The 27,542-nt window shown below is 41.1% G+C and overlaps 1 protein-coding gene across 1 annotated transcript in view; it reads left to right on the top strand.

The window, feature by feature from the left end:
- The first annotated feature begins 806 nt into the window (after window positions 1–806).
- Window positions 807–27,542, top strand: part of COL12A1 (collagen type XII alpha 1 chain) — a 126,473-nt gene continuing 99,737 nt past the window's right edge. The window contains exons 1-12 of the mRNA XM_052646016.1: window positions 807–868; window positions 3,789–3,896; window positions 10,874–10,990; window positions 12,769–12,912; window positions 13,357–13,416; window positions 15,668–15,931; window positions 16,131–16,295; window positions 17,598–17,771; window positions 19,870–20,160; window positions 20,608–21,210; window positions 23,558–23,830; window positions 26,615–26,887. Of these exons, the coding sequence (XP_052501976.1) occupies window positions 3,824–3,896; window positions 10,874–10,990; window positions 12,769–12,912; window positions 13,357–13,416; window positions 15,668–15,931; window positions 16,131–16,295; window positions 17,598–17,771; window positions 19,870–20,160; window positions 20,608–21,210; window positions 23,558–23,830; window positions 26,615–26,887 (2,437 nt within the window). The 5' untranslated portion in view covers window positions 807–868; window positions 3,789–3,823. The remainder of the gene's footprint in view (window positions 869–3,788; window positions 3,897–10,873; window positions 10,991–12,768; window positions 12,913–13,356; window positions 13,417–15,667; window positions 15,932–16,130; window positions 16,296–17,597; window positions 17,772–19,869; window positions 20,161–20,607; window positions 21,211–23,557; window positions 23,831–26,614; window positions 26,888–27,542) is intronic.

The raw sequence follows: 27,542 nt of genomic DNA, 5'->3' as shown, positions 1-27,542 counted from the left end.
AGACAGAAGGCGCGCCGCGTGCACAGACAGTTAGTTAATGGAAACGCTGTAAATCGGTTTTAAGTGCACCCCAGGACGGATGGGGAGAAAGGTGCGGGTGGCGATGATGGGGGATGGGGCTAACAGTGGGGTGGGGTCCGTCACATTCTTGCAGTTCTATACAGGAGAGTCGCTACTTCCCTCCCCCCTCCTTCTTAATTTAGAAAAACAAATTTATTAAAGAAAATCGCCGGGAGAGGGAAACCCGAGCTCCCCAGCCCGCCCCAAGCGGAGGAGTGAGCGGATTCCCTTGGCAGTGAACCCGGCCGCGGCTGTCGTTCCCCCCGCCCCTCCCCGCTTCCTCTGCTTCGCCCCTGCCCCCTCCCCTTCTCCCCTCCCCGCCGGGGCACTGCTACTACGGCGATCGCCACCTCACGCCGAAGGAATGCTCGAAGTATGCACACGTTCCCAAAAGTAGACCTCCTTCACCGCCGGAGGAGCATACATCACCCCGTGGCAGCCGTCCACCTTCTCAGGCGTTTCGTAACCGAGTAAACTGAGAGCTGGGGACAGCCCTCTATTAAGGAGCCCGCGGCGCGGAGCCTCTTCCCACTCGACCGAGGCGAGCCGACCCAGACGCGTCCGCGCGCCGGCAGCTGCGGTCCCGCGCCGTCGCCGCCTGTCCGGCCGCGCTCGCCGCTCCGCCCGGGCTCCACCGCCTCCGGCTGCCCGGTGGCCCTGCGGCCGCTCCACCTCTCCGCGGCCGCCAGGTGCGCCCGGAGCGCAGCGCCGACCGCCCGGGCGTGCGCGGGGGGTCACACCGAGCGCCGGCCTCCGCGACGCCGGGAAGCCTCCGTCGCCGCCGCTACCTCGGTCACCACCGCCTCAGGTCGGTCTGGCTGCTAGCCTCCCCGCCTCGCCTCGTCCCTTCCAAAGGTATCTGGGGAAACTCGCCTCGAGCCCCTTCCTCGCTCGGCTCTGAGCCATTCAGGAGCCCGAGCGGGGGCCGTTGGAACGTGCGCCTGGGCTGCTCGGAGATTTTTTTTTTGGGGTTCATGTGTAACATGAAGGGGGAAAGAAATGCAGTTTTTTTCTCAAGAGAGGATGCCGGGCGGGTGTGCGTGCGTAAAGCACCCCTTCACTCTTTCAGCTGCGGGAGGCATTTCGTCTATAGATGCTTGGTTGAAATTGACGAGGGGTGCGCGGGGTCCTGGAGCCGCCGGCCTCGCGGCTGCCGGCGCGCAGGGGAGGTGACGCCCGGGGCGGAATTCTTTAGAGGGCCCGCGACCCTTCGTCGAGGCTGCGCTGGTGCGTTTGGCATCTGGAGACAGATTCCCAGGCTGGTGTTCTAGCTCCTTCCTCCGCGTTTCAAAGCATCCCGCCGTTGGGGGTGGGTGGGGGTTAGTTCAGCTCTCGGGGACTTGGCTTTGGCCCGACGTTACCCAGCTTCTCCCCCAGGCTAGACGGGGTGGCCCTCCTCAGGGTCGTGGAACCTTTGCGCGAGTTTCCATCCTCTATCCTAGACAGTGTAGGAGTCGCAGAGGGTTTTAAGGAGCGGGGAGTGTAGCCAGGGAGCAGAAGAGGTGCACCGCGTCAGGCACCCTTAGGGGCCGCAGGTGGTCCTTGCGGGGCTTGCCGGGGACCCCTTTCCCTTTCCCTCAACCCGGATTCTGTGGCCTTCTAAAGCGTGCTGGCGCGCCGGGGAGGGATGGGGCAAGAAAGGAAATGAGCGCTAAACTTGGTGGTCCTTGGGTAACTAATGTCGAGGATTCAGTGGGTTAGGTCGGCGGTAGGTGACGCGCAGGCAATCTGGAGGGACCCCTCGGGGTGGGGGTGGGGGTGCAATTGCCTTTTTAAACTTGGCAATAATTGGGCTCTTCCAGCGGAGTGGGGGGAAGGGACTAGTTGGCCCAAGGAGATGAATCCAAGTTTCCAGCCCCCCGCCCCCGCCCGCCCGACTCGTTTTCATTCATGAGTATGTGAAATGGCCCCGCTGCCACGTAGGGGCGGCCGATTTCAGACTTTATGTGTCTGAGAATGCTCAATGAAGTGTTGCTAAACATTCAGATAAATGTTTGGGCTAAACGGAGAGAGAACTTTTCTTTCTTCTTTTTTTTTAAACATGGGTGTAATGCCTGGCTGGCTGGCTGAACTGACTTCATGTTCAGATACCGCGACGAGATAGGACCCATTGTGCCGCTGAGTTAAGACAGCCGATAAGTGGCGCTCAAGATCCGCAATAGCCCTGCCACAACTCTTACAGCGAGTTCAGCGGTTTAAAAAAAAAAAATCTGCACACAGTTTTTCGGTGGGTCGATTGTCAGCCTTTAACTTTTCGCGAGCACGACTGCCAACTGAGTTGGAAATTATTATAGCGAAGTTAAAGCCAGATGATGGGAACAATGGACCGGTCTCACCTCTTGCCTTTTACTGATGTAGAAGAGGGTTAGACATGTCAAACAGTTAAGTAGGAAGAAAGAAATTGCTAGAGTCCTTGAATCTCCAGAGCAGCGGGAAAATTTTAATCTTGGCTTATAAAAAGGAGCTCCGGGCAATCTGGCAAGCCTGTTCATCAGACATTTAAAGTGCAATTTACGCTCGGGCCCAGGAAAGCTGCCCTGATACATCATGCCAATAATTTGGAAAGACACGGTTGGAGCTTGTCAGTTTCTTTTCTCAAAGAGGGCTCAACCTTTGGCTTCTTTTTGGGTTCCCAAGCATGGCTTCGTTTTTCAAGAGGCCTGGTCTGTTGCCTTACAATAATTTATGTATCTCAGAATCAACTCTCTTTTTATGTTTGCTTCTGGCAGTCTCCCACTTTTGAATTCATCGCTGGTAGCTGTTGTGCCTGAGTTGGACCTTAGAATAGTTCAGATTTCTTTCTACCAACATGGAATAGGCACCTACTTACTATGTGTTACTTGCCACAAAAGGTGAATAAGTTTCCTTGTCTTGAAGGAATTAATAGCCTGTTACAGAATCAGGACAAATCAGAGTAGGATATATTCTCCTCTGGAGCATGTAAACCTGTAATCTTCTGGAATAAATGAACAGTTAAGTGAGAAGAGTAATTATTACTGAGAATTTTATTTAAAAAAATCTTGGGAAAACAGACAAGAGTGCTTTGTCCCTTCGATTGCCTTTCCCTTTCATTATGTATTTCAGAGTTGTTTTTTCCTCATCTTGAGTGAAAGATTTATCAGATGTGAAGACAACACAGCTAGCAGGAGGGTCAAGTTTCTCTTGGGCTGTACATGTTTCTGTATAATCCATTTCAGACCTTCAAGGGCTGCATATTTGTAGGCAGAACAAAATGAAGGAAAAAAGAGAGTAAAAGAGGTTTATTATACTTTTCCAAATTACCCTGAGACCACTAAAGTACAGTTACCTAAAGAGTTCCGCAGCTAGGAAAAAAAAAACAAAAACCTGGCCAAATAAAAACCCCAGCTGGAAGAGACATTTAGTTGACTTAGGGATAAGATGATCTCTGAATCAGCCATCACCCAGGCAGGATGAAGTCATGTGGGGCCTGGTAAGGCCCTTCACCGGGGATGCTAAGCAGGTCCGGCCTCCAGGCAAACAGGACCCTCTTTAAACTTCCACTCGCTCTTAGTGCCCTGATTGAACCGCTGCAGACGAACTTGACTTCTTCCACTGCTCCACAATAGGGCCTATTCTTTGCCCGGCTGGGCCCTGTGGTTATTAAGGCAGAGCGGGTCGGGTCCTGGCCCGGGTCCAGGCTCCAGTTCTAACCTGGTTCCAGGCCCGCCCGGACCCGGTTCTGATGCGGTCACTGTTTCCTCCGGCAGATCCCTTCATGTGGCTGTGAGCCCCGAGGCGGAGCATGCGGACCAGGCTTCCCCCAGCGCTCGCCGCCCTGGGCGCGGCCCTACTCCTGTCTTCCATCGAGGCAGAAGGTAAAAGGCTTTTCCCTCCTTCTCCCCGTGACAAGGTAGAAGTCTAGAAAGGAAAGAAAAAAAGCAAACCTTTCTTGCCACTGTTGCTCCATCTGTTTCCCCTGCACTTGGTGTGTTTTCTCCCGGGGTTTCTCTGCTTCGGAGAAACGCCGCCTTCTCTGAGGTTCGTCCACCTCCCAGCTCTCAGGTCCAGCTCTTTCCCGTCTTCCGCTTCCTCTGTTCCGTACAGTGCTGTGTGCTCTCCTTGCGCTTGTCTCTGCGGTGTGCTGTCCACACCGCCACCGCCGCGGCCGCCTTCGGAGCGAGGACCAGCCGTCCGGGAGGGGGCGACGGCTGCCCCCGGCTCTACGGACCGGACGCCCCGAGGGTGGTACCCAGGAGCCCCGGAGCGCCCGGCGCGCTCGCTCGTGCGCGTGGCTGGGAGAGCCCCTGGCTCGGGGCCGCGGCCTCGGTGACAGCACCAAATAAAAGACTCCAACAGCGCCGGCTCTGCGTCTCTGTGTGTTTTGTGGGGAGTCCGGTCGGCGAGGCGGGCGGTGCGGGCACGTGAGCAGGCAGATCGCCCCGGGAGTGGGTGGTCGGTAGCGATCCGGGACCCGGGGTGTGTTGGCAGTGGCCGGGTTGGTGGGGGTGGGGTGGCTGCTGTCCCTGTTTGGTTCGCTGCGCCCGGGGACGCCTGGCCCAAGCCCAGCCCCAGCCCCTCGCGCACAGGTTGGGTCTGGGCCAAGGTTCTCAACCCAGGGAGCTGGTGGGAGCCTGGCAAACCCGGCATCACCTCCCCCAACCCTCCTTCTCCCACCATCATCCCTGGGCGCTCAGTCTTCTGAGCCTCAGAGATGGGCTCAGGGCCCAAGGGTCTGGAAAAGCTCTATAGGCTCCACCCCTTAGAAAATGAGGGACTTTTGCTAGGTTTTCAACCTTATTTCATTCTTACTGTTGTGTGCATTTGATGCCTTCGTTTGTCAGGATTGGTGGAACAAGCCCTTTCTGGATATTAACCCAGGAGAGGCTCCTGGGTTTCCTCAGTTATCATGGGAGATCTGACACACTAGATTTATTGTTCTGCAAGGTAAATGGGGTACTACCATACAAGACAACTTAAAAATATGCTCTCTCTCTCTCTCTCTCTCTTTTTTTTTTCCCCAGTAAAGAAATGCTCCTGATGGAGTTGAGGGAGAAAAGCAATATTTCTGGGTGGGGCAGTGTGGAAGTTGGGGGTGGGGTTCAGAGGGTGAGGCTTATTTAGAGGTTGTGGTGAAGTAGAAGGGTTTCAAGACAACACTGAGATTTTCCAAAAACTTTCTGTTGTGTTCGATTCTCTGGTTCAAGACCGCAAGTACAAAAAAGTAAGATTAGGAAAAGCAGAGTCTTCAAAATGTACAGCATGTTCGTAAAAGTAAGGGAAACTTGCTGGCTCTGCTTATCTGATGAATACTTCATGAATGTAGAGGCTTTTCAGAGTGGCTTCTGTGAAGTAATATTCAGATGAGAGTGCTTTTAATGTCCCTTTCTATGTCGTTATTAGGAAGGAATTTCACTGGAGGAACTTGTGGAAGCCCCACTCAAGATATTTTTAGATAATTCACTAAAGTGGCCTATTTATTGCTCATTAAGAAAATAGTTATTTGAAAATCAGAAAGAGTTGTGAATTCTTAGGACAAGAATTGGATTGGAAATGATGTAAGTGGAAAAAAATCAGTTCTCAATTGGATAATAGATAGTTAGCAAAGTGCAGTTGAAAAGAACATTTTGCTATCTACATTACTGATTATTTCCGTATTTCTCATAATTTATCTTTTAAGTTTGTATTTATTTCCACATGGTATAGCTCTTTCTTTTGCTTTCTTAAGCTGTTTCTCTTCTTGTCTCTCACCCGCTTAGGTCAGCATTTAATAATGATATTTTAATAAGATTTTTTATTTGAAGGGGACCTCATTCTCCGGTTTGGCACTATCAAATAGAAATATATTGTGAGCCACAAATGCAAGCCACACATGCAACTTAAAATATTCTGATTGTGACATTAAAAAGGGAAAAAAAACCAGGAGAAATTAGTCTTTGCAACATATTTCACTTAACCTAATATATCCACTGTGTTGCCATTTTAACATGTAATCAAATAAAAATTATTAGTGAGATATTTTGCATTTTTTGTATTTAGTCTTTGAAACTGGGTGTGTATTTTACACTTGCAGTGCATTTCATCCAGACTGGCCACATTTCAAGTGCTTGATAGCCACATGCGGCTTGTGGCTCCAGTGTGGGACAGGACTGGTCCAATGTTAATTACCAACTAAGTGGCCCCAGGAGGCTGGGAAGGGCTAACAAAATTTGTAGCCAAGGCGTTTCTGGGGACAATGGGCTGCAAACAGAAGTTCTCTGAATCATTTTTGTTGATACATTTCAAAACTTCAACTGGCAGCCCTGCTTCTTGAGATGTCATTTTGACCTTAATTCTAAAGTAGCCATTGTAACTTTTCTTTCCCTTTTCCAACTTGTACTCTTGTCTTCATACTATTTTCCAGTCAATTTCTACTTAATTTTTTTTTATGTGTGGAAAATTCCATACCTTTAATTAAAAGATTTTGGCATTCACTTTTTGCATTTATCCTTTTTTTAAAAATACAGGGAGTACCACCTTTGTCATGTTATTTTATTCTACTTACTTATACAAGAAACTTTATTTTTCATAATTAGTATTTTCTCCCATAGAAAGAAGAGTGAAATGATTTTTTCTTTTATTTATTTATTTATTTTTGATTTTTTTCTTTTAATACTTTTTAGCTGCAGCATAGACTTTATTAACCTTATAACTTGGCCAGCTCTCTGTAAGATCTAAAATGTGTGAGTTATTTTTGGTTCCTGTATCATACTGTACATTAATTGCCATTTAGGAAATTTAACACTTAACATTTAAAGGTCAATGGCCAGTGTTCCCTGAGAATTAGACACCTTTCTAATTAATCTAAATTTGAGGTGATTGTATGTTTTATGAAAAACAGTTATAATTTTAGTAACTCTGATTTGTAGTTCATAATATATAATGAAATATTGGGTATTTTTAATTCATAACTGAGTAGAGGCTATAAGCTGTAATTATCTTGTGTCTAGGTTAAGAGGCAAGTTAATGCATATTTCTATAATCCTGTGTCTAACTTGCAGCAGAAATTTCAAACTAGATGGGAATGTATAGTTATCTATTCTAGTTTTTCTCATTCTCCAAATGAGAAAATGAGGACCAGAGAGGCTGAACGGCTCAGTTAATGAACGTGATGCCTAGGGGCAAGGCACAGGCAAGACCCAGGTCTAGTCCAGGGCCGTGCTAGCCTGCGCCCATTGCGCTGGTTTCTTGCTTGGCAGTGGGTCAACCCAGTCAGTGTAATGAAAGAATGCATTTTGTAATCTGCACAGAATAATTTATTACTTGTCTGAAACATGAACTTTTCAACTGCTTATTTTTGGTATCTTATAAACACAAATGAAATAAATATCTGTATCATGGCAAAGGTCATTTAATTTATACTAGCTTTGGACAGAAAATAAAAATTAGTGCCTACTGAATATAGTCAAACTACACTTTGCTTGCTTCTCAAAGTTTCTACCATTAAAGTAGTACCCTTCTCAGTATTGCTATCACAAACATTAGACTAAAGGTCTTACTGGTTCATCAAGATGATATTTTAGCAGTTTGTTCTTGGTTTTCCTTATCTTTAATACACTTCATACACTTACCAAATCTTATTAAACTAATCTCCTCCCACCTGGCCATCCATCCTTGTACTGTTGTTAAACTCTTGGACATATCTTCCTTTTGAGTGCGATAATGAATAACCATGTTTTGTAAAAACTATATATCAAGATAGACACTTTGGTTTTAAAAGTGCTTAAACAAGTTGTAAAGTTAATATACCAAACTTCATCTGTATCTGAATTGGAGATGTCTGAAGAGCACATATTTATTGTTGATGAGGCATGAAATAAAGGTTCTTCATAGAGTGAGTAAAATACTTATGTATATTTTAATAGCCAAATTCATATCAATATTGGTTTCTAAAGTTAATCTTTCATGCAAATATTTCGTATCTAATAAGCCAGTATGGTAGAAAACTGTATGCTCTGGAGTCAGACTATGGGGGTCAAAGTTTGGCTGCTTATTTGCTGCTGTGTTAACCCTTCTGAATTTCACTGATTCATCTGTGAATCAGATAATAAGGCCACTCTGCTGGGTGGTCATGAGAGGAGAGAGAGACAATATATAAAGTGACCAACTCTGCCTGTCATAGAAAAGACACTCAGCAAAAGCTAGCTATTATTATCATTGCTAAAGAGTCCCAAATCCTGCCAATTTATGTGAAAAGATATATCAGAATGTAGCTTTGATAGCATAGCCTTTTGATAACAAAGAGCATTATTCATAAATATGAACTTAAACTGTTAGTGTTATGAATATTTAAAACTTTAGTTTCTTCACTATCAGTACTTAGTTTTATGAATATATTAATATACCTGATTTCTACCTTATTCATTTATAATTACACTTCTATTTATCTTCATTCCCATTCATATTCTACACAACTATGACTGTTTGCAATCACAATCCCTATGTAGGTAGTTTTATTAGAACTCTTCTGGCATCTGCATTCACTGTTTATAATGATGCAAAGGCAGTTGTGAATTACTTTTATATAAAATAGAAGACTTTTGAAGTTAATGAAAATATATTTTGCATTGATTCAAGTCAACAGGGGTCCATGCTCACACCTGCTTTATTATGTTTTTTTCATGAAAAAACAAACAAACAAAGTACATAGAATGGCAAGCCTAAAAGATTTTGCAAGTGGTAAAGCCAGCAAGAAGGAAAGTGCAAAGGGCTGTCTGTTGTACACATGCTGGTCAACCGTCCTTTATTACTTCTGATCCCCAAGTACCACATCTGAGTTTCTATGAACACCTTAAAATCCAATTGTTAAAGACTTTTCCCAACAGTCAATTTTTCAGTTTTTCTGGAATCCTGGTCATTTGGAAATCAACAAGTTGGGCTGCTGCTGCCCTTCAGCAGTTTTAACCTAGTGTCTGCTGCTTCAGGTCAATTTCCTTGCAAGGTTGGTGGTACTGTTTTTCCATGTACTGATTTTTCAAAAGCATGCTCAGGCCAGTTGCGTCTGCCTTTGCATTAAATTTGTCCTGAGCCATTGCTACTGAAATAATATTTTATAATGATATTCTTAATACCTGTTGTCCTATTAACATCTGTTGCATGCTTGTTATACTAAGTGATGGCTACCGGGAAACCTCGCAATACGGTTACAGACAGCAGAATGCTGAATAATTAAACTGCATGTAGATTAATAGTCTAATCTCACTGCCTGTGTATGGATAGTAGGAAAATAACATTCATTCCATGGCTAGTGTATACAGTAGAAATAAAAAGTCATCTCCTACAGCTGGAAACAGCAGTTCCTTAAAGCAAATGTTTGCTTAATTTGTATAATTTCCATTAAAATGTGCTATTAATATTACATAAATCCCTAACCCCAGTTAAATTCTATGACTCATGTCTCCAAGCTACTACTACAGTTCAATTGACCTTTAGGAAAACCTGAAAGGAGATTGTAATCTCTCAAAACAGAAAATTCTGACTCACAAGGAATACGTTCACTCTTAAAACGCAGAAGAATATGGCAGAAAGTCATTTTATTGTGTTGACCTGCTTCGAGAGTCATCATTTTGATGCATCGACCATGCACTGACAGTGAGTCAGTACAATGCTGCATGATGAGGCATGAACCCTGCAGGGAGAATATCATTATAAAATACTTCTGGACCGTCTTTGTGTAATGACTACTGTACATGGAGGCTTTCATTCGTTGTGGGAAACTAAAAACCAGCCAACATTTCATTGACACGTGCATGATGCTGAACAGTTTTGTATGTAAACTATTGCTTTCTGTACTTTTCAATTATTCCTGTCATTGACTTCTCCAAGATTTATGCGGTCATGTCTTCAGATTGCTTTACTAGTTTCTTTAAGTTCTGTAAATAAATGTCCATAAATATACATTGATGTTGTCTTTTCATAATTAACCATTGTTTTTGTAAAAGGACCATACTGGCATTTTAACTTAAAATGCCACTTCTAGTATGGAATATACCTGCTGCAAAGGAAAATAAGTGTTGGTTTACACCTTGCAAACATACAGAAAATTGGTGTAAACAGGCAGAATATTAATTTTATAAACACCTGTATATCATTCTTATATATTTATAAATGATTGACATTCCTTATGACTATTTTTGAGTATTGGTCCATTTGAATACAAATATACATTTAAATGTATATTTCCTTGTGAAACGCAACAGTGCTAAATTTCCCAACAGTGTTTCTTCCTTTTTATTAAAATACATTTCTCGTCTCTGCCACAGACTGAGAATTATCAAACAAAAATTAATAACAAGGCAATGATGCAGAGAATGAACCAAAATATCATTGATTCTTTCCATATTATGAAAAAAAGTATTTTGTCAGTGTTCTAACTTAACTTCTGTGGTTGTAAGCAGGTTGTGATTTGGCATGCTTATTCAAAATCCACTCAGCATGTATTGAAATTTCCTTAATTGTTATGTGAATTGTTTGCATATGTGGTTATTATATGTGATTTCATTGTACCTGTATGTACTTGTATCCAAATTTGTTTCTATTATGCTTGATTTTGCTGGCCATTCTTGGATGACCTAGCAACTCAAGAATCCAAAGCGTTTTGTGCTGTCTTCTGTAATATGTATACTCTCTGATGTTTTGTCATACCGTGTCAGCTTTTAATTTTATTCTTGTCCAACAAGATATCTTTTATATTTGTTGGAAACAAATTTATGCAAAGACAATTTTAGTAAGCTTTGCTCAACAAAATTCTTTATTAATTAAATTGACCATTTTGTGACATTGGAAAGTGTAACATACCAACTCTCTCTTTTTGCAGTTGAACCTCCTTCAGACTTGAATTTTAAAATTATAGATGAAAATACTGTTCATATGTCATGGGCAATACCACCTGATCCAATTGTGGGTTTCAAAATAACAGTGGACCCTACAACGGGTAAGTTTTGGGATGTTGGGGTTTTCGGACAGACATCCAAGATGATATAATCTGATCCTTCCCCCACCTTCTGCTTCATTATTAGGAAACCAAGATTTAGAAAACCAGAGGGGTTTACCTAATGTCACAAGATATTTGGTGGACTCAGGTCTCCAGATTTCCAGCTCAGAACCCACTATTATATTTTTATAGTGTTAGCTTTATTAACTTGGTTTGCTGTGTAAAGCTGTTAGACTTTATCCCCTGTTCGGAATATTGCTGGTAATCTTTGATTTTATAAAATAGAGCGATCACTGCTTGACATTCTTCTTGAATCACTTAATCTGTCCAACACTTCAGTGACAAGTGATGAAGTGAGGTGTTTCACTTTGCCCAGTGTCCTGCGTACTTCAGTGCTCAGGACACAGTCTTCTGGGATCGTGGTGAGCTGCCATGATGGAAGACAAGGATTTACTGGGTAAATTCTGTATCCTAAGGCTGAGAGTCAGTATCCTTGATGTTGTTTGAGTAGGGAGAACCAATCTCTCTTGACTAACTTTTATTTCTAACATGGAATGGGAATAAAACCATTTTTATGAGCACTGGCCAAGTGGTAGGGAGGGGTCTTGATCGGCTGATGGAAGAGATAGATAATGTCAACATAACTTATCACCAGAGCTGTGTTTGCATACTTATGGCCTTTAAAAATGCCAATGATTTTAAATGCTGATTTATCAGGGGATTGAGAAACTGTTATCTGTTTTCAATATGATCCAAGAGCTTAAAAAGGGGTCAGGCATTTACTTTTTCTTCCTTGAATCTTCTCTTTCCAAATATATTTACAGTTAACTGTTTCATTGATTCCAAAGCCAAAAAGCAGTTGAGAAAGAGTTCATCTGGTTTCCAGATGTTGGAAATGACTGGGTGTAGAAACGAACACTGGGACCATCCATACCCGCAGAGCCCTGGGGTCTTACTTTCCCATGGTGGGCCCTGGTTGGTTCTGCAATGCTCCACATATTAACCTGGAACATTTCTCAGGGTTCTGTCATGCTTGTTGCTTTTCTTGATTATGTTTTGATGAAAATTAATATGGTTAAGAATTTAAAAGTCATTTAGTCTCTAACAACTACTGTTTCCTGTTGAACTGAGCATTAACATAATCTAAAAGGAAATACATAATTGTCAGCATGTAAGGAAATGCTCAGTACACTGTACTTTGAAATATTTGATAGTTAAGTCAGATCAGAGGACCATGGTTACCCTTTAGAGTATGCCTCACCCCTCACTGGAATATGGAGGATACACCTCTCCTATAAAAGTGAATGCTGTTTCCCAGTAGACATTCATTTTAGCCAATGGGGTTTGTTGTCTTTGAGTTGATTTTTAGCCCTTCATTTTCTTTTGGTACTCTCTGATACATAATTTAAAATTGAATTATTTTCTGCTTTATATCTCACTTATAAAAATTTTGTTATCTACCATTAGTATTCAAACACAATGAAAGATTGTTGTTGATATTCTGATATATCTTTAATCTAGAGGCATACTTGAGTCCTCAAACAAATATGGAATATGATTGTAACAGGTAAAGGCAAAGCCAGTTCATTTATTGAATTTCTAGAATTCAAAGTGTTAGTTTTGGAGGACAGTAAAAACAATAATGCTTGGGTATTCTGAGAAAAATGTGTATTTTGAATTTTCAGGTTTTGAGTATATCTGGGAATTACATTATATTGTATTATGTTATATGTGAAAAAAGTTTTGTTGCATTGATATTTTCCTTTCTATATTTCCAGATGGGCCCACTAAAGAATTTACCCTTTCAGCTAGTACCACTGAAACTTTATTAACAGAGCTTATACCTGAAATAGAGTATGTGGTGACAATCACTTCATATGATGAAGTAGAAGAAAGTGTACCAGTTATAGGCCAATTAACAAGTAAGCGCACATATAAAGTACTTTTATACCTTATATTTTGCAGAAGGTTTCTCCAACTTTCAAATTTAATTTGTTGTTATGCAGAGTTAATTTACATCAGCACTAAATATTCTTGCTCTGATCCTAGTTATTAGTAGATGTGAATAATTTACTCACATTTATAAGCTTGGACTCTGCAAGCAGCAGGAATGTTATGAATGAAAACTATTAAAAAGCATTAGACTTTGCCAAGCTACAGAGTTAATATCTTTTTTTGAAATATATCTAAAGCCTCACTGAAAATAATTCATTTGCAAGGGAATGCTTTTTGGGCTGTATTCTCTGACAAGCTGGGAATACACCATACGCTTGAAAGACAATGGTGAAAGACAATATACTTAGTTTCTTCTTCGGAAGTATTTGTATGGGTTCATTTCCCCTTGTAATAATCAAGTTTTGACTCAGTTCAAACAGGTGGCCCGACAAAGCCAGGGGAGAAGAAACCCAGAAAAACAGAGATACAAAGTAAGCATTTTCCTTAATATTTGTATGTGGTTTTGCAGAAGTAAGTTATACACGTAATATATAAAGGAGATGTTCCAATTGGATCCATAGTTTGATCTCACTCCTATATTAATTTCTATAAGTTTTATCCACAAATATAGGCAGTATAATAGTAATGTATGCCTAAGTGCTTATAACACCTCCGTTCTTACTTTCTAACCATTCTAGGTACTCAATATTCTTTTTACTGGGGGTGTATTAAATTTGTGTGTGTTCAGGTTTCCCTACAGTATTCTGGCAGTAGGTGAAAAACAAAGCTCATCACTGGACTTAAATTGTAGAAACAGATGGTAGCTTAGGGACACGTGGGAGATAGAAGGTTGGACCACAAGGGAGATGCCCTCGTGGTGTCTTTAGCAGTTCCATTTCCATGATAATCGCTGTATATATTCTGGTCATCTCTAGGGTGTTTACGTGGGCTTACTTGGTGTGACTGTAAACATTTCCAGAGTCTCTTTGGATGTCTCTGATGAATTGATGCATTTGTAATCAAATGAAAGCAATTTTATGGTCTGGTTTTGTGGTTTCTAGGCCCTTTTTGTCCTACACTGCTCTGACTTACTGGGATGAAGCCTTAAGTGGTTGGACTTCTAATTTTGCCACCTTATAAGTGGGATTTATGACTCAGGATAACAATAAAAATATTGTGAACACAAAGTTCCCTTTATCTGGAATTTTCCCCTCCAAATCACTGTTTATAATTCTTTCTAATGTCTAATAATCTGAAGTGAAGTTTATAGCATGCAGTTACAATGCAAATATTTTCCCTGAATCATCAATATTTATTCTAAAGCAAAGTATTATTCCAAACATTGACTTTCAGTAGACTTATGTTGGTCCATTAAACAGTATGCAAAAATTATTTAGGCAGGCAACTTGTATTGGCTTGCAAATTTTTCCAGGACCCTTTCCTTCTTTTCTGAGCCAAATACTTCTCTTATTATCCACCAACTGACTGCAGGGACAAAAATACCTTCAGAAAATTTACTCCGTTTTGCCTTACGAATACAGATTTTCATAAAAACCAACCTGTTTCCTACTCACCAACTGACCACAGAAAGAAGAAAAAATATGTTTGATTACAAACACCAGATGTTGTATTTTGGGGGATTTAAAGATACCACATGTGTTTTTACTTTTGAATTAAAATAGTTTCCCTGCCTTTTCTTTAGTGAAAGTAGATTTAGTTGTGAAATTTAAATACATTGATGATTAGGACAAGATATTATGAGTATTTTGCATTGTATTTATGATAGTTGTTACTTCTGTTAAGATTTCATTAACCCTCTGGACTAACCAGCTGCCAACTTTAGACCATTACATTGTAAAGTGCAGGAGAATGTTAAAAGATTTGCTTTTTCCTTCAGCTCTATTGCATTTGCTTAAATGGCACAGCAGTTGTTCTGTAATTTTAAAAAATATTTATTTGACTGCACCAGATCTTAGTTGCGGCATGTGCGATCTAGTCCTGATCAGAGATGGAAGCCAGGCCCCTGCACTGGTAATGCCGAGTCTTAGCCACTGGAGCACCTGGGAAGTTCCTGTTTTGTATTTATTGATCTAAAAGTACCAAGAATGAAAACACTTTGCTTATATTTCTTTTGTATGTCTCCTGGATAGTTTATATAATTTTTACTCGGAAAAACGAGTGAGGATATAGTTACAAAAATAGACAAGTCAATGGCACAAATGCTTGGGTCATAGGCTCTTGGAGAATCAGTCATATATCTTTTCATCTTGTCTTGCACAATGTCTTCTATGACAATTTAAAGACATAGCTGCAGAAATGCATCTTCATGAAGGTGCTGAAAATACTTCTGTGTGTGTGTGTTAAGTTGCATCAGTAGTGTCTGACTCTCTGCGACCCAAGGGACTGTAGCCTGCCAGACCAGCCAAGAATACTGAAGTGGGTTGCCATGCCCTCCTCCAGGGGATCTTCCCAACCCAGGGCTTGAACCCATGTCTCTTATTCTCCTGCCTTGGCAGGCGGGTTCTTTACTACTAGCGCCATCTGGGAACCTGCCCGAAAATGTGTGCCAATAAAATGTTGTGTTCTTTTGTGCATGTCACTTGTGGGGGAAGAATGATAAGAAATGTTCTAAAGAACAAAATGATTTTAGGAGCCAACATTTTTGCAATGTTAGTTTGTATTCCTTAATGCTAGATAGATTTAATAGCGTGTCATTTAAAAATTGTATCACATATATTTCAGAATGTTCTGTCAGTGCCTGGACCGATTTAGTTTTCCTTGTGGATGGCTCATGGAGTGTGGGAAGAAACAATTTCAAGTACATCTTAGACTTCATTGCTGCTCTCGTGTCTGCTTTTGACATTGGGGAAGAGAAGACAAGGGTTGGAGTTGTTCAGTACAGCTCTGACACAAGGACGGAATTTAACTTAAATCAGTACTACCAACAGGAAGAGCTGCTTGCTGCAATTAAAAAAATCCCATACAAAGGTGGCAACACAATGACAGGTATTTATTATTATTATTATTTTTATTTTTTTACAAATTTTGGTATTGTTTAAGATAAATGAAGTGTCTGTTTGGGAAAGGAATGATGGGTTGTACAAATGATCATATGTTAAATAATTTTGAAAGTAATCTTGTAGTTTTTGATTTTAGTAAAATTGTATAGTGCGGAGTGACTGGACGTATCTCTTTTTCATTTCAGGGGAAGCCATTGATTACTTAATTAAAAATACCTTCACGGAATCTGCTGGGGCAAGAGTTGGCTTTCCCAAAGTGGCGATTATTATTACAGATGGCAAGTCCCAGGACGAAGTGGAAATTCCAGCAAGAGAGCTTCGAAATATTGGGGTTGAAGTTTTCTCTTTGGGTAGGTCACATTTGGTGAAGTGTTTTCCTTTGAGAACCACTTTACTACTTCATGCTCAGAAGATGAAGGCTTGATTCCTCAAAAAGGATCCTTCCTCAAGGAAGGAAAGCAAGGTTTGCTGCACCTTATAGAGTAGTGTTACTCCAAATCATTTTGGAGTAAAATTTTGCTTGTCTATTTCTTTCATGTAGCTCCTCCCTTTTTTAAAAAACTTTTTTATTGGTGTAGTTTCAGGTGAATAGTAAAGGGATTCAGCCATACATGTACATGTATCCATTCTCCCCCAAATTTCCCTTCCATCCAGTCTGCCATATAACTGAGCAGAGTTCCATGGACCATACAGGAGGTCCCCATGTCCCCCCTTTTTAAAAAAGGCATTAGAGCTGCATATGTATTAAGTAAGGCGATATTCACATTCCTTGTCAACCCTCTGCTTTTCAAAGAATTCTGAGCCACTGGTTCTCATAAAGGTCCTCCTTGTATTATCATTAAGTGTTTTATATGTGTTTCCTCTATTATGTAACACTTGAAGAATTCAGAGAGCTCCAGCTCATTCAGGACTCTGGAAGAAAAAAGCATTATCTACACAGATGGCAGCAGGGACGAATGATGGCGTGGTTGGCATGAGAGCCTACTCTGTCTTACCAACCACTCATTTGCCTCTGTGGCCACATTATGTGAAATGAGAAAACGTCATTCAACCGTTTTTGTCCTTTCAACAGTTGCACATTCGTTAGGAAACAAAGCAATTCAGTTTATGACTGAATAAGGATTTGAAAATGTCTTCACTTGGGAAAGACTAAGAAAGCAAAGAACTTCCTTGATGTGACCCATTTCCCTTTCCAAAGATCCTGTGTGTATGTGTTAGTGGCCCAGTCGGGTCCTACTCTTTGTGACTCAGTGGGCTGTAGCCCACCAGGCTCCTCTGACCATGGGATTCTGTGAGCAAGAATACTGCAGTGGGTTGTCATTCCCTTCTCCAGGGGACCTTCCCAACCCAGGATCGAGCCTGAGTCTCCTGCATTGCAGGTGGATTCTTTAATGTTTGAGCCACTTTTGAAGGGAAGCCCCTTCAAATATCCTACTCCCATTTTTAAAAACTTTATTTTTTATTGGGGTATTGCTGATTAACAATGTTGTGATAGTTTCAGGTGAATAGTAAAGGGATTCAACCATATACTTACGTGTATCCATTCTCCCCCAAACTCCCCTTCCATCCAGGCTGCCATATAACACTGAGCAGAGTTCCATGGACCATACAGGAGGTCCCCATTGGTTATCCATGTCCCTTCTTTTTTAAAGGCATTAAAGCTGCAGATGCAAAAGAACTCAAACAAATTGCCTCCACACCTTCACTCAATCATGTGTTCAACGTGGCCAACTTCGATGCAATTGTGGATATTCAGAATGAGATCATCTCCCAGGTGTGCTCAGGCGTGGATGAACAGCTCGGTGAACTGGTCAGTGGAGAAGAAGGTGAGTGAATTGTTGGGCGTTCCCATGTGTTCACCTTTTCCATTATTTGAGAACATTTATGGTTTTACAAACAGGGGGACATTTAGCTTAGTACTCTGCAACTTAAACTCATCACAGCGCTGTTTCTATTCAGTGGCAAAGAGTTTTCTGTCACCATAAACTGTGCAGCGTTTTCAAAGCTCTTAAGACTATTTCAAAGAGCAGTCAGTTTGATCCTCCCACTTTTGCAAAATGTTCCCATTTATCAGTAATTGCTTTTAAATACATGGGAGAGAGAAAAAAAACATTTCATAAACATCCTTTGAGGCGTTAAAAAAAATCACTGTTTCCCGATTGTTCTCCTCTCAGTCTGAGAATTGACAACTGCTTAAAGATAAGTTCTAAATAACTCCATCTTCAATCATGTAGAATCTTTCATCTCCAAACCCCAAGCATTTTGGCAGTGTTCATGGGCTGTAATCCAGTTTCAGAGCTCCTTCTTATTACCTCACGGGCTCTGAATCTCTTTCTTTGTTTTATTGCCTAGTGTCTGATTTTTTGCTCGGCACTGTTACAAAATGCACCCCCGTCTGACTTTCCCCTGGTCATCTTCTCTTACTCAGCCTTTTAAAATATTTGAGTTTTCACCCTCACTAGGGTGCATGTTCGAGGTTAGGCCAACTTTGGTTCTGCCCCTGTTTGCACTCTCCCTGGCAGGGGATACGGGCTTCATCCCACGTGTCCACAGTCTTAACTTTGGGGTCTCCTCTCTGTTGCTGGCGATTGCCTGCGACTTCTGTCCCCTAGGCTGCCAGTTGGTGCGTCCATTCCTGTCCTCCCATTATTTCTCATTTCTTTAGGCATTGCTTTTATGGACTATGTCTGATAGCCTTTCAGAGAAGACAGTGAGTAACCTTGTGCATGTTCTATCATCCAGTGTCTCAGGCTGACTTACAGAAACGTAGAACCATATCTTCTGGGAAATAGATCCCATCGACAGATCTAAAACTTCGAAGATTTGGTCTGAAATAGCTTGAGATGCTTTGTTATTAGCTAAGTACATGACTATGTTCTACATCGACTAAGGACAGAACATTTTTAGATGATCAGTATTTGCTTATCAATCTGCATGTTCCACACCGTGGTTTCACCTCTGTTTGGTGGCATTCTGAACATAGCTGAGCTTTTTCTTCTAAACCTTTGATGAAGTAGAAATACAATTATTTAAAATTAAAGAACCTGTCATTTAAGAACGGCCGACTTCTTATCTTTCTTGGCATACTATAAAGTATCTTTAAAATATTATATTATTATGTTTAAAGTTTTATGAAAAGGGAAAAAATTATTTCTAAAGTACTGAGTAAGCCATTGATTTAGCAAATATTTATCAAGTCCTCCTTTGGCACCTGAATAAAGGCCATGACATGTAGGCATGCTTAGTCGTTTCAGTTGTGTCCGACTCTTTGTGACCCCATGGACTGTAGCCCTCCAGGCTCCTCATGTCATGGGATTCTCCAGGCAAGAATACTGGAGTGGGTTGTCCTGCCCTCCTCCAGGGTAAGGGCCCATGAATGTAATACCAAAACCAAAATGGAAAATCTTGGTCCCAGAAATGAATTAGGCATCTGATGTCCTATTATTAATTTTTTCAAGGATTTCTTTGCTCTAAACTTCTCATCTCCTGGATTAAAATTCAGGTACTGAATCTCTGGTTTGGTGGGTACAAGTGGAAGTGGGTGTCTGTGACTGGAAACTTTTTCTGATACATGCACGTGACGTGTGTGTGCTAAGTTGCTACAGTCGTGTCTGACTCTTTGCAACCCTATGGACTGTAGCCCGCCAGGCTGCTCTATCCATGGGATTCTCCAGGCAAGAATACTGGAGGGGGTTGCGATGCCCTCCTCCAGGGGATCTTCCCAACCCAGGGATTGAACCTGCGTCTCTTAAGATCCTGCATTGGCAGGTGGGTTCTTTTACTACTCGTGCCACCTGGGAAGCCCTTTTCCTGATACGATCATGATTAATTTGAATAAGGAAAACTGAGGTGTAACAGTAAAGACCTCATTAATGGGGTTGCATCTCACTGTTTTTAATCACCCTTCTGCTTGTTGTTTCATAGTTGTTGAACCTCCTTCAAATTTGATTGCCACGGAAGTCTCGTCGAAATACGTTAAGCTAAGCTGGAGTCCATCTCCTAGCACAGTGACTGGCTATAAAGTTCTCCTTATACCCATGACCACGGGAAGCCGACAGCATGCTCTGAGTGTGGGGCCTCAGACGACCACACTCAGCGTCCGTGACCTCTCAGCAGACACAGAATACCAGATCAGTGTTTCTGCCATGAAGGGATTGACATCCAGTGAACCTGTTTCAATAATGGAGAAGACTCAACCAATGAAAGTTCAAGTGGGTGAGTTAATAGGGTTTGAAATATGTGGAGGCCCATTTGGTAGTAGACCTTTCTGGTTCAGACTTACTTTTAAACAAAACAGTTGTGATAAGTTTCCTTTAGAGAAGCCTGCTTACTAAGAAAACCAGATGTCTTTGGCTCTCTATGTGCATGGGTTCCATATCCACAGATTCAGCCACCTGTGTTGTCTGACATGGGTCGAACCCGCAGATGCAGAAATCTGTGAATCTGGAGGGCCAACCTCCTTGTGCTGTTTTATAGAGTGGGCTTGAGCATCCACAGAGTTTGGAATGGAAAAGAAGGTTCTGGAACCACTCCCACCCTTAGGATGCAGAGAAACTGCTGTATTTATATTTTTATGATTAATTCATATTTGTTTATAAATTTGTTTATTTCCTATGATTAACTGATGCTTGAACTTTAATGGGCTTTCTTTCTTTTTTACAGAATGCTCACGTGGTGTGGATATAAAAGCTGATATTGTGTTTTTGGTTGATGGTTCCTATAGCATTGGGATTGCAAACTTTGTTAAAGTTAGGGCCTTTTTGGAAGTTCTGGTAAAAAGTTTTGAGATTTCGCCAAATAGGGTACAGATAAGTCTTGTCCAGTACAGCCGGGATCCTCATACTGAATTCACATTGAAAAAATTCACCAAAGTAGAAGATATAATTGAAGCAATAAACACTTTCCCTTACCGAGGAGGGTCTACCAACACTGGGAAAGCAATGACTTATGTCAGAGAGAAAATATTTGTGCCGAGCAAGGGTTCAAGAAGCAATGTCCCAAAGGTCATGATTCTTATCACAGATGGAAAATCTTCAGATGCTTTCAGAGACCCGGCTATAAAACTGAGGAATTCAGATGTTGAAATCTTTGCCGTTGGTGTGAAGGATGCTGTTCGCTCAGAGCTGGAAGCCATTGCCTCTCCTCCTGCCGAGACCCATGTGTTCACAGTGGAAGATTTTGATGCTTTTCAGAGGATATCTTTTGAACTCACACAGTCTATCTGCCTTAGAATTGAGCAAGAATTGGCAGCCATAAAGAAAAAAGGTTAGTAGGCTCTGTAAAGTAAAAGTTATCCCTTCATGAACAAAGCATTTTTGGTTCTAAAATAGAGGATAATCTGCTTTGTCAATTCTATCTGTAGGAAAAGTAACTTTCCTGTATTATTGAAAACTACGGAGTTTAGCTCATTTACCTCTGATACATGGCTTTCTCCTGCTATGGGTCAGATGTTCATTGGTGAAAAAGCTGTTTATCTTAAGAGTCATGCAGGACTGGGAACCAGCTTTGTCACTCCCATTTGTCATGTCCAATTAAATAACTGTGAATTGAGTGTCTGGAGGGCTGAGCTAGTTCCTTTGAATCAAAGGTAACTGGAGTATAGTCCTGGATCTTTGAATTCTTTTTCCTGAACCATTTTTGGGCATCATTCCTCACAAATGAATTCCCTATTCTCTTCTCTTCATTTGCTCAAATTCTGTTTTTCAACATTTGATTAAAAGTCCCATCTCTTACATCAAGCTTCATAACTGTTCTCCTGCTCTAATGCTGATCACTTGTAGTCATTTGGCATTCAAATAGACTACATTTTTGTTCATAACCTTGCACTCTCTTTTCACTCCAGTTTCGTTGTATGTCCCCCAAGGATAGGGAGTTTGCCTTAAACATTGTGTCTTCCTATGATTTGGTTTAATAAATATTCTTTTGTTCAGTTCAGTTCAGTTCAGTTAAGTTAAGTTGCTCAGTCGTGTTCGACTCTTTGCGACCCCATGAATCGCAGCACGCCAGGCCTCCCTGTCCATCACCATCTCCTGGAGTTCACTCAGACTCACGTCCATCAAGTCAGTGATGCCATCCAGCCATCTCATCCTCTGTCATCCCCTTCTCCTCCTGCCCCTAATCCCTCCCAGCATCAGAGTCTTTTCCAATGAGTCAACTCTTCGCATGAGGTGGCCAAAGTACTGGAGTTTCAGCTTTAGCATCATTCCTTCCAAAGAAATCCCAGGGCTGATCTCCTTTAGAATGGACTGGTTGGATCTCCTTGTAGTCCAAGGGATTCCCAAGAGTCTTCTCCAACACCACAGTTCAAAAGCATCAATTCTTCGGCACTCAGCCTTCTTCACAGTCCAACTCTCACATCCATACATGACCACTGGGAAAACCATAGCCTTGACTAGACGGACCTTTGTTGGCAAAGTAACATCTCTGCTTTTGAATATACTATCTACATTGGTCATAACCTTTCTTCCAAGGAGTAAGCGTCTTTTAATTTCATGGCTGCAGGCACCATCTGCAGTGATTTTGGAGCCCCCCAAAATAAAGTCTGACACTGTTTCCACTGTTTCCCCATCTATTTCCCATGAAGTGATGGGACCAGATGCCATGATCTTTGTTTCCTGAATGTTGAGTTTTAAGCCAACTTTTTCACTCTCCTCTTTCACTTTCATCAAGAGGCTTTTTAGTTCCTCTTCACTTTCTGCCATAAGGGTGGTGTCATCTGCATATCTGAGGTTATTGATATTTCTCCCGGCAATCTTGATTCCAGCTTGTGTTTCTTCCAGCCCAGCATTTCTCATGATGCACTCTGCATAGAAGTTAAATAAGCAGGGTGACAATATACAGCCTTGACGTACTCCTTTTCCTATTTGGAACCAGTCTGTTGTTCCATGTCCAGTTCTAACTGTTGCTTCCTGACCTGCATATAGGTTTCTCAAGAGGCAGGTCAGGTGGTCTGGTATTCCCATCTCTTTCAGAATTTTCCACAGTTGATTGTGATCCACACAGTCAAAGGCTTTGGCATAGTCAATAAAGCAGAAAGAGATGTTTTTCTGGAACTCTCTTGCTTTTTCGATGTTCCAGTGGATGTTGGCAATTTGATCTCTGGTTCCTCTGCCTTTTCTAAAACCAGCTTGAACATCTGGAAGTTCACAGTTCATGTTCTTTTGTTAGGAAAACATTTTAAATTACTACTTTGAAATATCTACTTATGGTATGACAGAAATATCCGTCAAACCATTTGCTCGATGGTTCATTTTAGATCTGATACTGTTTAAATATTCAGAGTTGTAGGTATGACCATTCTGTTACTGCTTTGCCTTATGAAGCTGAAAACTCTAATTCAGTTTTTTTTAACTAGTTACTTTTACTTACACAACATAGCTTAGTGTTATGAATGATCAAGACAAATGCTCAAGACTGTGACCATTTGCAGGGCTGTGAGTGAGCGGCTTTCTCTCACTGGTCTCGCGTGGACTGCTCACTCAGTGCATTGGCCTCAGCGACCGCTCTCCCAATAGAACGGAAGCCATTTCAGAGAACGTGTAGCCGTTGGGTCCGTGTGTGCTTTGTAGATTTAAAAAAGATTTTAACTGTGTTCTTCTTTTTCTCTTAACAGCTTATGTGCCTCCAAAGGATATTAATTTCTCTGAGGTGACTTCCAACAGTTTCAAAACCAGCTGGTCCCCTGCTGGAGAAAACGTTTTTTCTTACCACATCACCTACAAAGAAGCTGCTGGGGATGATGAGGTGACGTTGGTGGAGCCAGCCTCGAGCAGCAGTGTGGTCCTCAGCAACCTGAAACCAGAGACCCTGTACCTGGTCAATGTGACTGCAGAGTACGAGGATGGCTTCAGCATCCCCTTAGCTGGAGAGGAGACCACCGCAGAAGGTGTGAGGAGGGTTCCCCACCGTTTCCCCCAAACTAGTGGTTTATCATAGAACAGAGTCACCATGGGAAATGACCATCTGCTTTATAGTTCAGCACTGTGAACCCCCTTGTAAGATTCAGTTCCTTTAAAACACAGCTACTCATAAATCTTTTTCAAAAGGGAAAAAACTTTTGAGTGAAAGATCCTATGTTTATTTTGATGAATTTGAGGTTGAGACATAGAGAACCATTAAACTATGAATTATGAAATTAACTATGAACCTAAGAACTATGGAATTAGCTCTTGAAATACTGCTTATCTAGCATTTTCTGTCCCATGTTTCAAATACTTCTGAGCTACCAAACCTCTGATGACAGATATATATTACCAGTTTTTTATCTTTTTAAAATTGTGGTAAGATATACCTGTAAGTAACATATAGCAACCATTTTACCTCTTTTAAAGTGTGCATTTCAGAGGCAATTAGTACATTCATATTGTTGTGCTAACATCACCACATTCGTCTCCAGAACGTTTTTATCTTGAAAACCTGGAATTCTACCTGTTAAACAACAACTTATCATTCCCACTGCTACTCATAAACAACTCCCTCTTTCTCCCCCGCAGCAGCCATTCTACTCTCTGTCTCTATGAATTTGATGACCCTAGGTTCCCATGTGACTAGAATCATACAGTATCTGTCATTTTGTGACTGGCTTCTTTCGCTTGGTTTAGTGTCCTCAGGGTTCATCTGTGCTCGAAGCGTGTGTCAGAATGTCCTTTCTTCTATGATTGAATGATATTCCAGTGTATGCATAGACCAACTTTTCTTTATCCATTCACCCATCAGTAAGCACTTGGATTGCTTCCATCCTTTAGCTTCTGCAGATAAACTGCTAAAAACCTAGCTGTACAAAGTTTACCAGATGTTTCAAGTGATACTTGTTTAGATGTGTCCACTTTACTGGAAGGAGTGGAATACTTTCTGATACATTTTTCTTCATCTGATACTGACAGTATTCTGAAGAACCTTGTTAGAAGACTAGCACCAGATATTTACTCTTTAAGATAAATACAGTGAATATGATAAGAGGTATCAGTTGTTCTCCATTTTTATTGGGCATAGACAAGGCTGAAACAGCAGCATGAGGAATTTAAGATAGTTACAAACAAAGACGTGTTTGCTGACAGGGAAGGCATGTGCAGGCCTACTTGCTGATAAACGCTAGAGAATCTTTGAGTTTTTCGAATATGATTGATTTTTCTTTTGTGCATGGTTTAGGTATATTCCTTTCTGAAGGTTAGTAGATACACTAAATGGCCTAAGTTGTCTTATGATTTTTGTGATGGTATACCCTAGCAGGCCACACTTAGCTATTTCTGACTTTCTGCTGATTTCTCTCTAATGTCAAATTGCGATTTGATGAGCCTGGCCCTTTTTCTTCAGCACTTTGAGATGGAGATGGAACTTTGTCTCAAAAAGAAATTGAAATCTAAAGGGTTTTTGAGTACAGTCAACTATGTGTGTATACACTCTAATTTTTCCTCAGTCGGCTACTACAATAGAATTTGGTAATGCCTTTCCAGTTCTGTTGTTTGTAGTGAAATCTGAGATTTGAACTTTTTTCTGTATAAGGAAGTGTCTGACTTAATATCTTTATTAAACTAGCAGTTATTAAGCTTCTGCTATGTCAGGTACTATGATAATTGTTTCCAAGGATTATCTCATTTCACCACCTCAATAACCCTACAAATAGTCACGTTTTTGCTGTTGGCTAAGCTGAGACTCAAAATCACATCTTAATTAAATTTCAGAGCCAGTATTCAGATCCATCAGTTTTGTTTGCTTGGACTAATGTAGCCTTTCTCCTTGCCATATTAAATGAATCATGGATATAGGTCTGCCAAATTGCAAATTAATTTGCAATTTGCTTTGTTTTCTTGAGATATGCAATTCCTTTTCCTCGCTGGAGTGGTCTATTGATATGTTGGACATTTAGATAAACTTCTCACTGCGTGAGAGGTCCATGCAGATATAGTGCACTGTGGTTTTACCCTAGTGGATTTAGTTTTTCTTTCCTGACCATGTTGTCCATATGAACAATTCGCTTCTTAGACAAAAAAGGTCATTAAACCACAAAACGAAGTGATGTTCTCATTTGGACTTAATGAAAATTTCATTTAAGACATAATGAAAATTTCATTTCATTTAAATTACATTGCAATTTAACTTCAAGATTTAGATTCAGCTAGTATGGTGCTGCAGCAGTATTCATTAAATACCTACAAATGTCTTTGGTTTAATACATGTGTGGTCTAATTATTCTCAAGTCAAATGATTGTGCAGATAAAAAAGTTAATGGTGTGACTGGTTGGATAAGACAGTTTGTTCAAGTGGGTAAATATGGTAGACCTCAGTGTTAGTATTACTTTCCTGCTTTTTTGAGAAAATCTTTAAGAGTGAAAGTCTTGTTACTTGTACTTGAAGAAACAGATTGTCTTTATTTTTGATTTTATGTCAATATTAATTTGCAATTTTATAGAGTATTTATGAATTTAAAGGTTTACTGATATATGCCTCTATCTGATTAAACAGTTGATAGTACTCAGTTTCTTTCTGGGTATTGTAGTGTGTTTGCCATTTCAGAATGTAGTTAATATCTGGCCAAATATGTTCAGGAACCAGGCTGTTTGTCAAAAAATGCTCATGGATTTGCTTAGAGAAATGCTGTAATTTAGTGATCAAAAACTGGCTTTTTATTCTTCACATATAATACATCAACTTATTATTTTTTAAATTTTAGTGAAAGGAGCACCTCGAAACCTAAAGGTGACGGATGAGACTACGGATAGCTTTAAAATTACCTGGACTCAAGCTCCGGGGAGAGTCTTAAGGTACCGAATTATTTATAGACCTGTTGCTGGTGGAGAAAGCAAAGAAGTTACCACTCCAGCCAATCAGAGGAGGAGAACGCTGGAGAGCCTGACTCCAGACACAAAATATGAAGTATCTGTAATTCCTGAATATTTCTCAGGACCTGGGTCTCCGTTGACTGGAAATGCAGCCACTGAAGAAGGTAGAAGAAATATGCTCACTATCTGGTAACAACTGAAATCTTAGACTGGGAGAAGCTTTGCACAACTATTCAGACACTAGAAGCCATGAAATGCTTTGTCTCAATTACTGGAGTATCTAAGAAGTTAGTCCTGTTAGATTTCGTTTACTCAAATATTTGACTTACTTGTGACCCCATTTTTTGGGCTTTCCTGGTAGCTCTGATGGTAAAGAATCCGCCTGCAACATGGGAGACCTGGATTCGATCCCTGGGTTGGAAAGATCCCCTGGAGGAGGGTATGGCAACCCACTCCAGTGTTCTTGCCTGGAGAATCCCATGGACAGAGGAGCCTGGCAGGCTACAGTCCATGGGGTTGCAAAGAGGCAGACATCACTGAGCAGCTAAGCACAGCACAGACCTCATTCATTGGTATCAGCAGAAACTTGAGTTGTATGATATGGTCTAAATATTCTTTTAGAATAATATTATTAAATATTCTAATATAAATTGAAGAATGACTAGGGATTAAAAATCATATTATGCACCATTGAGATAGATTACCTGTTATTTCTTCAGGAAGATTTAAAAATACTCACCTGTTTTTATTTAAATGGAATGATTAGGCTTTCTGGACAGATTCTGATATTAGTTGCAAGTTATTAATATTTAATGTATC

Source organism: Budorcas taxicolor, chromosome 9 (assembly GCF_023091745.1).
Source record: "Budorcas taxicolor isolate Tak-1 chromosome 9, Takin1.1, whole genome shotgun sequence".
Classification (NCBI taxonomy): Eukaryota; Metazoa; Chordata; class Mammalia; order Artiodactyla; family Bovidae; genus Budorcas; species Budorcas taxicolor.
The sequence above is the reverse complement of the archived record's forward strand: the minus strand, read 5'-3'. Positions and strand labels throughout refer to the sequence as shown.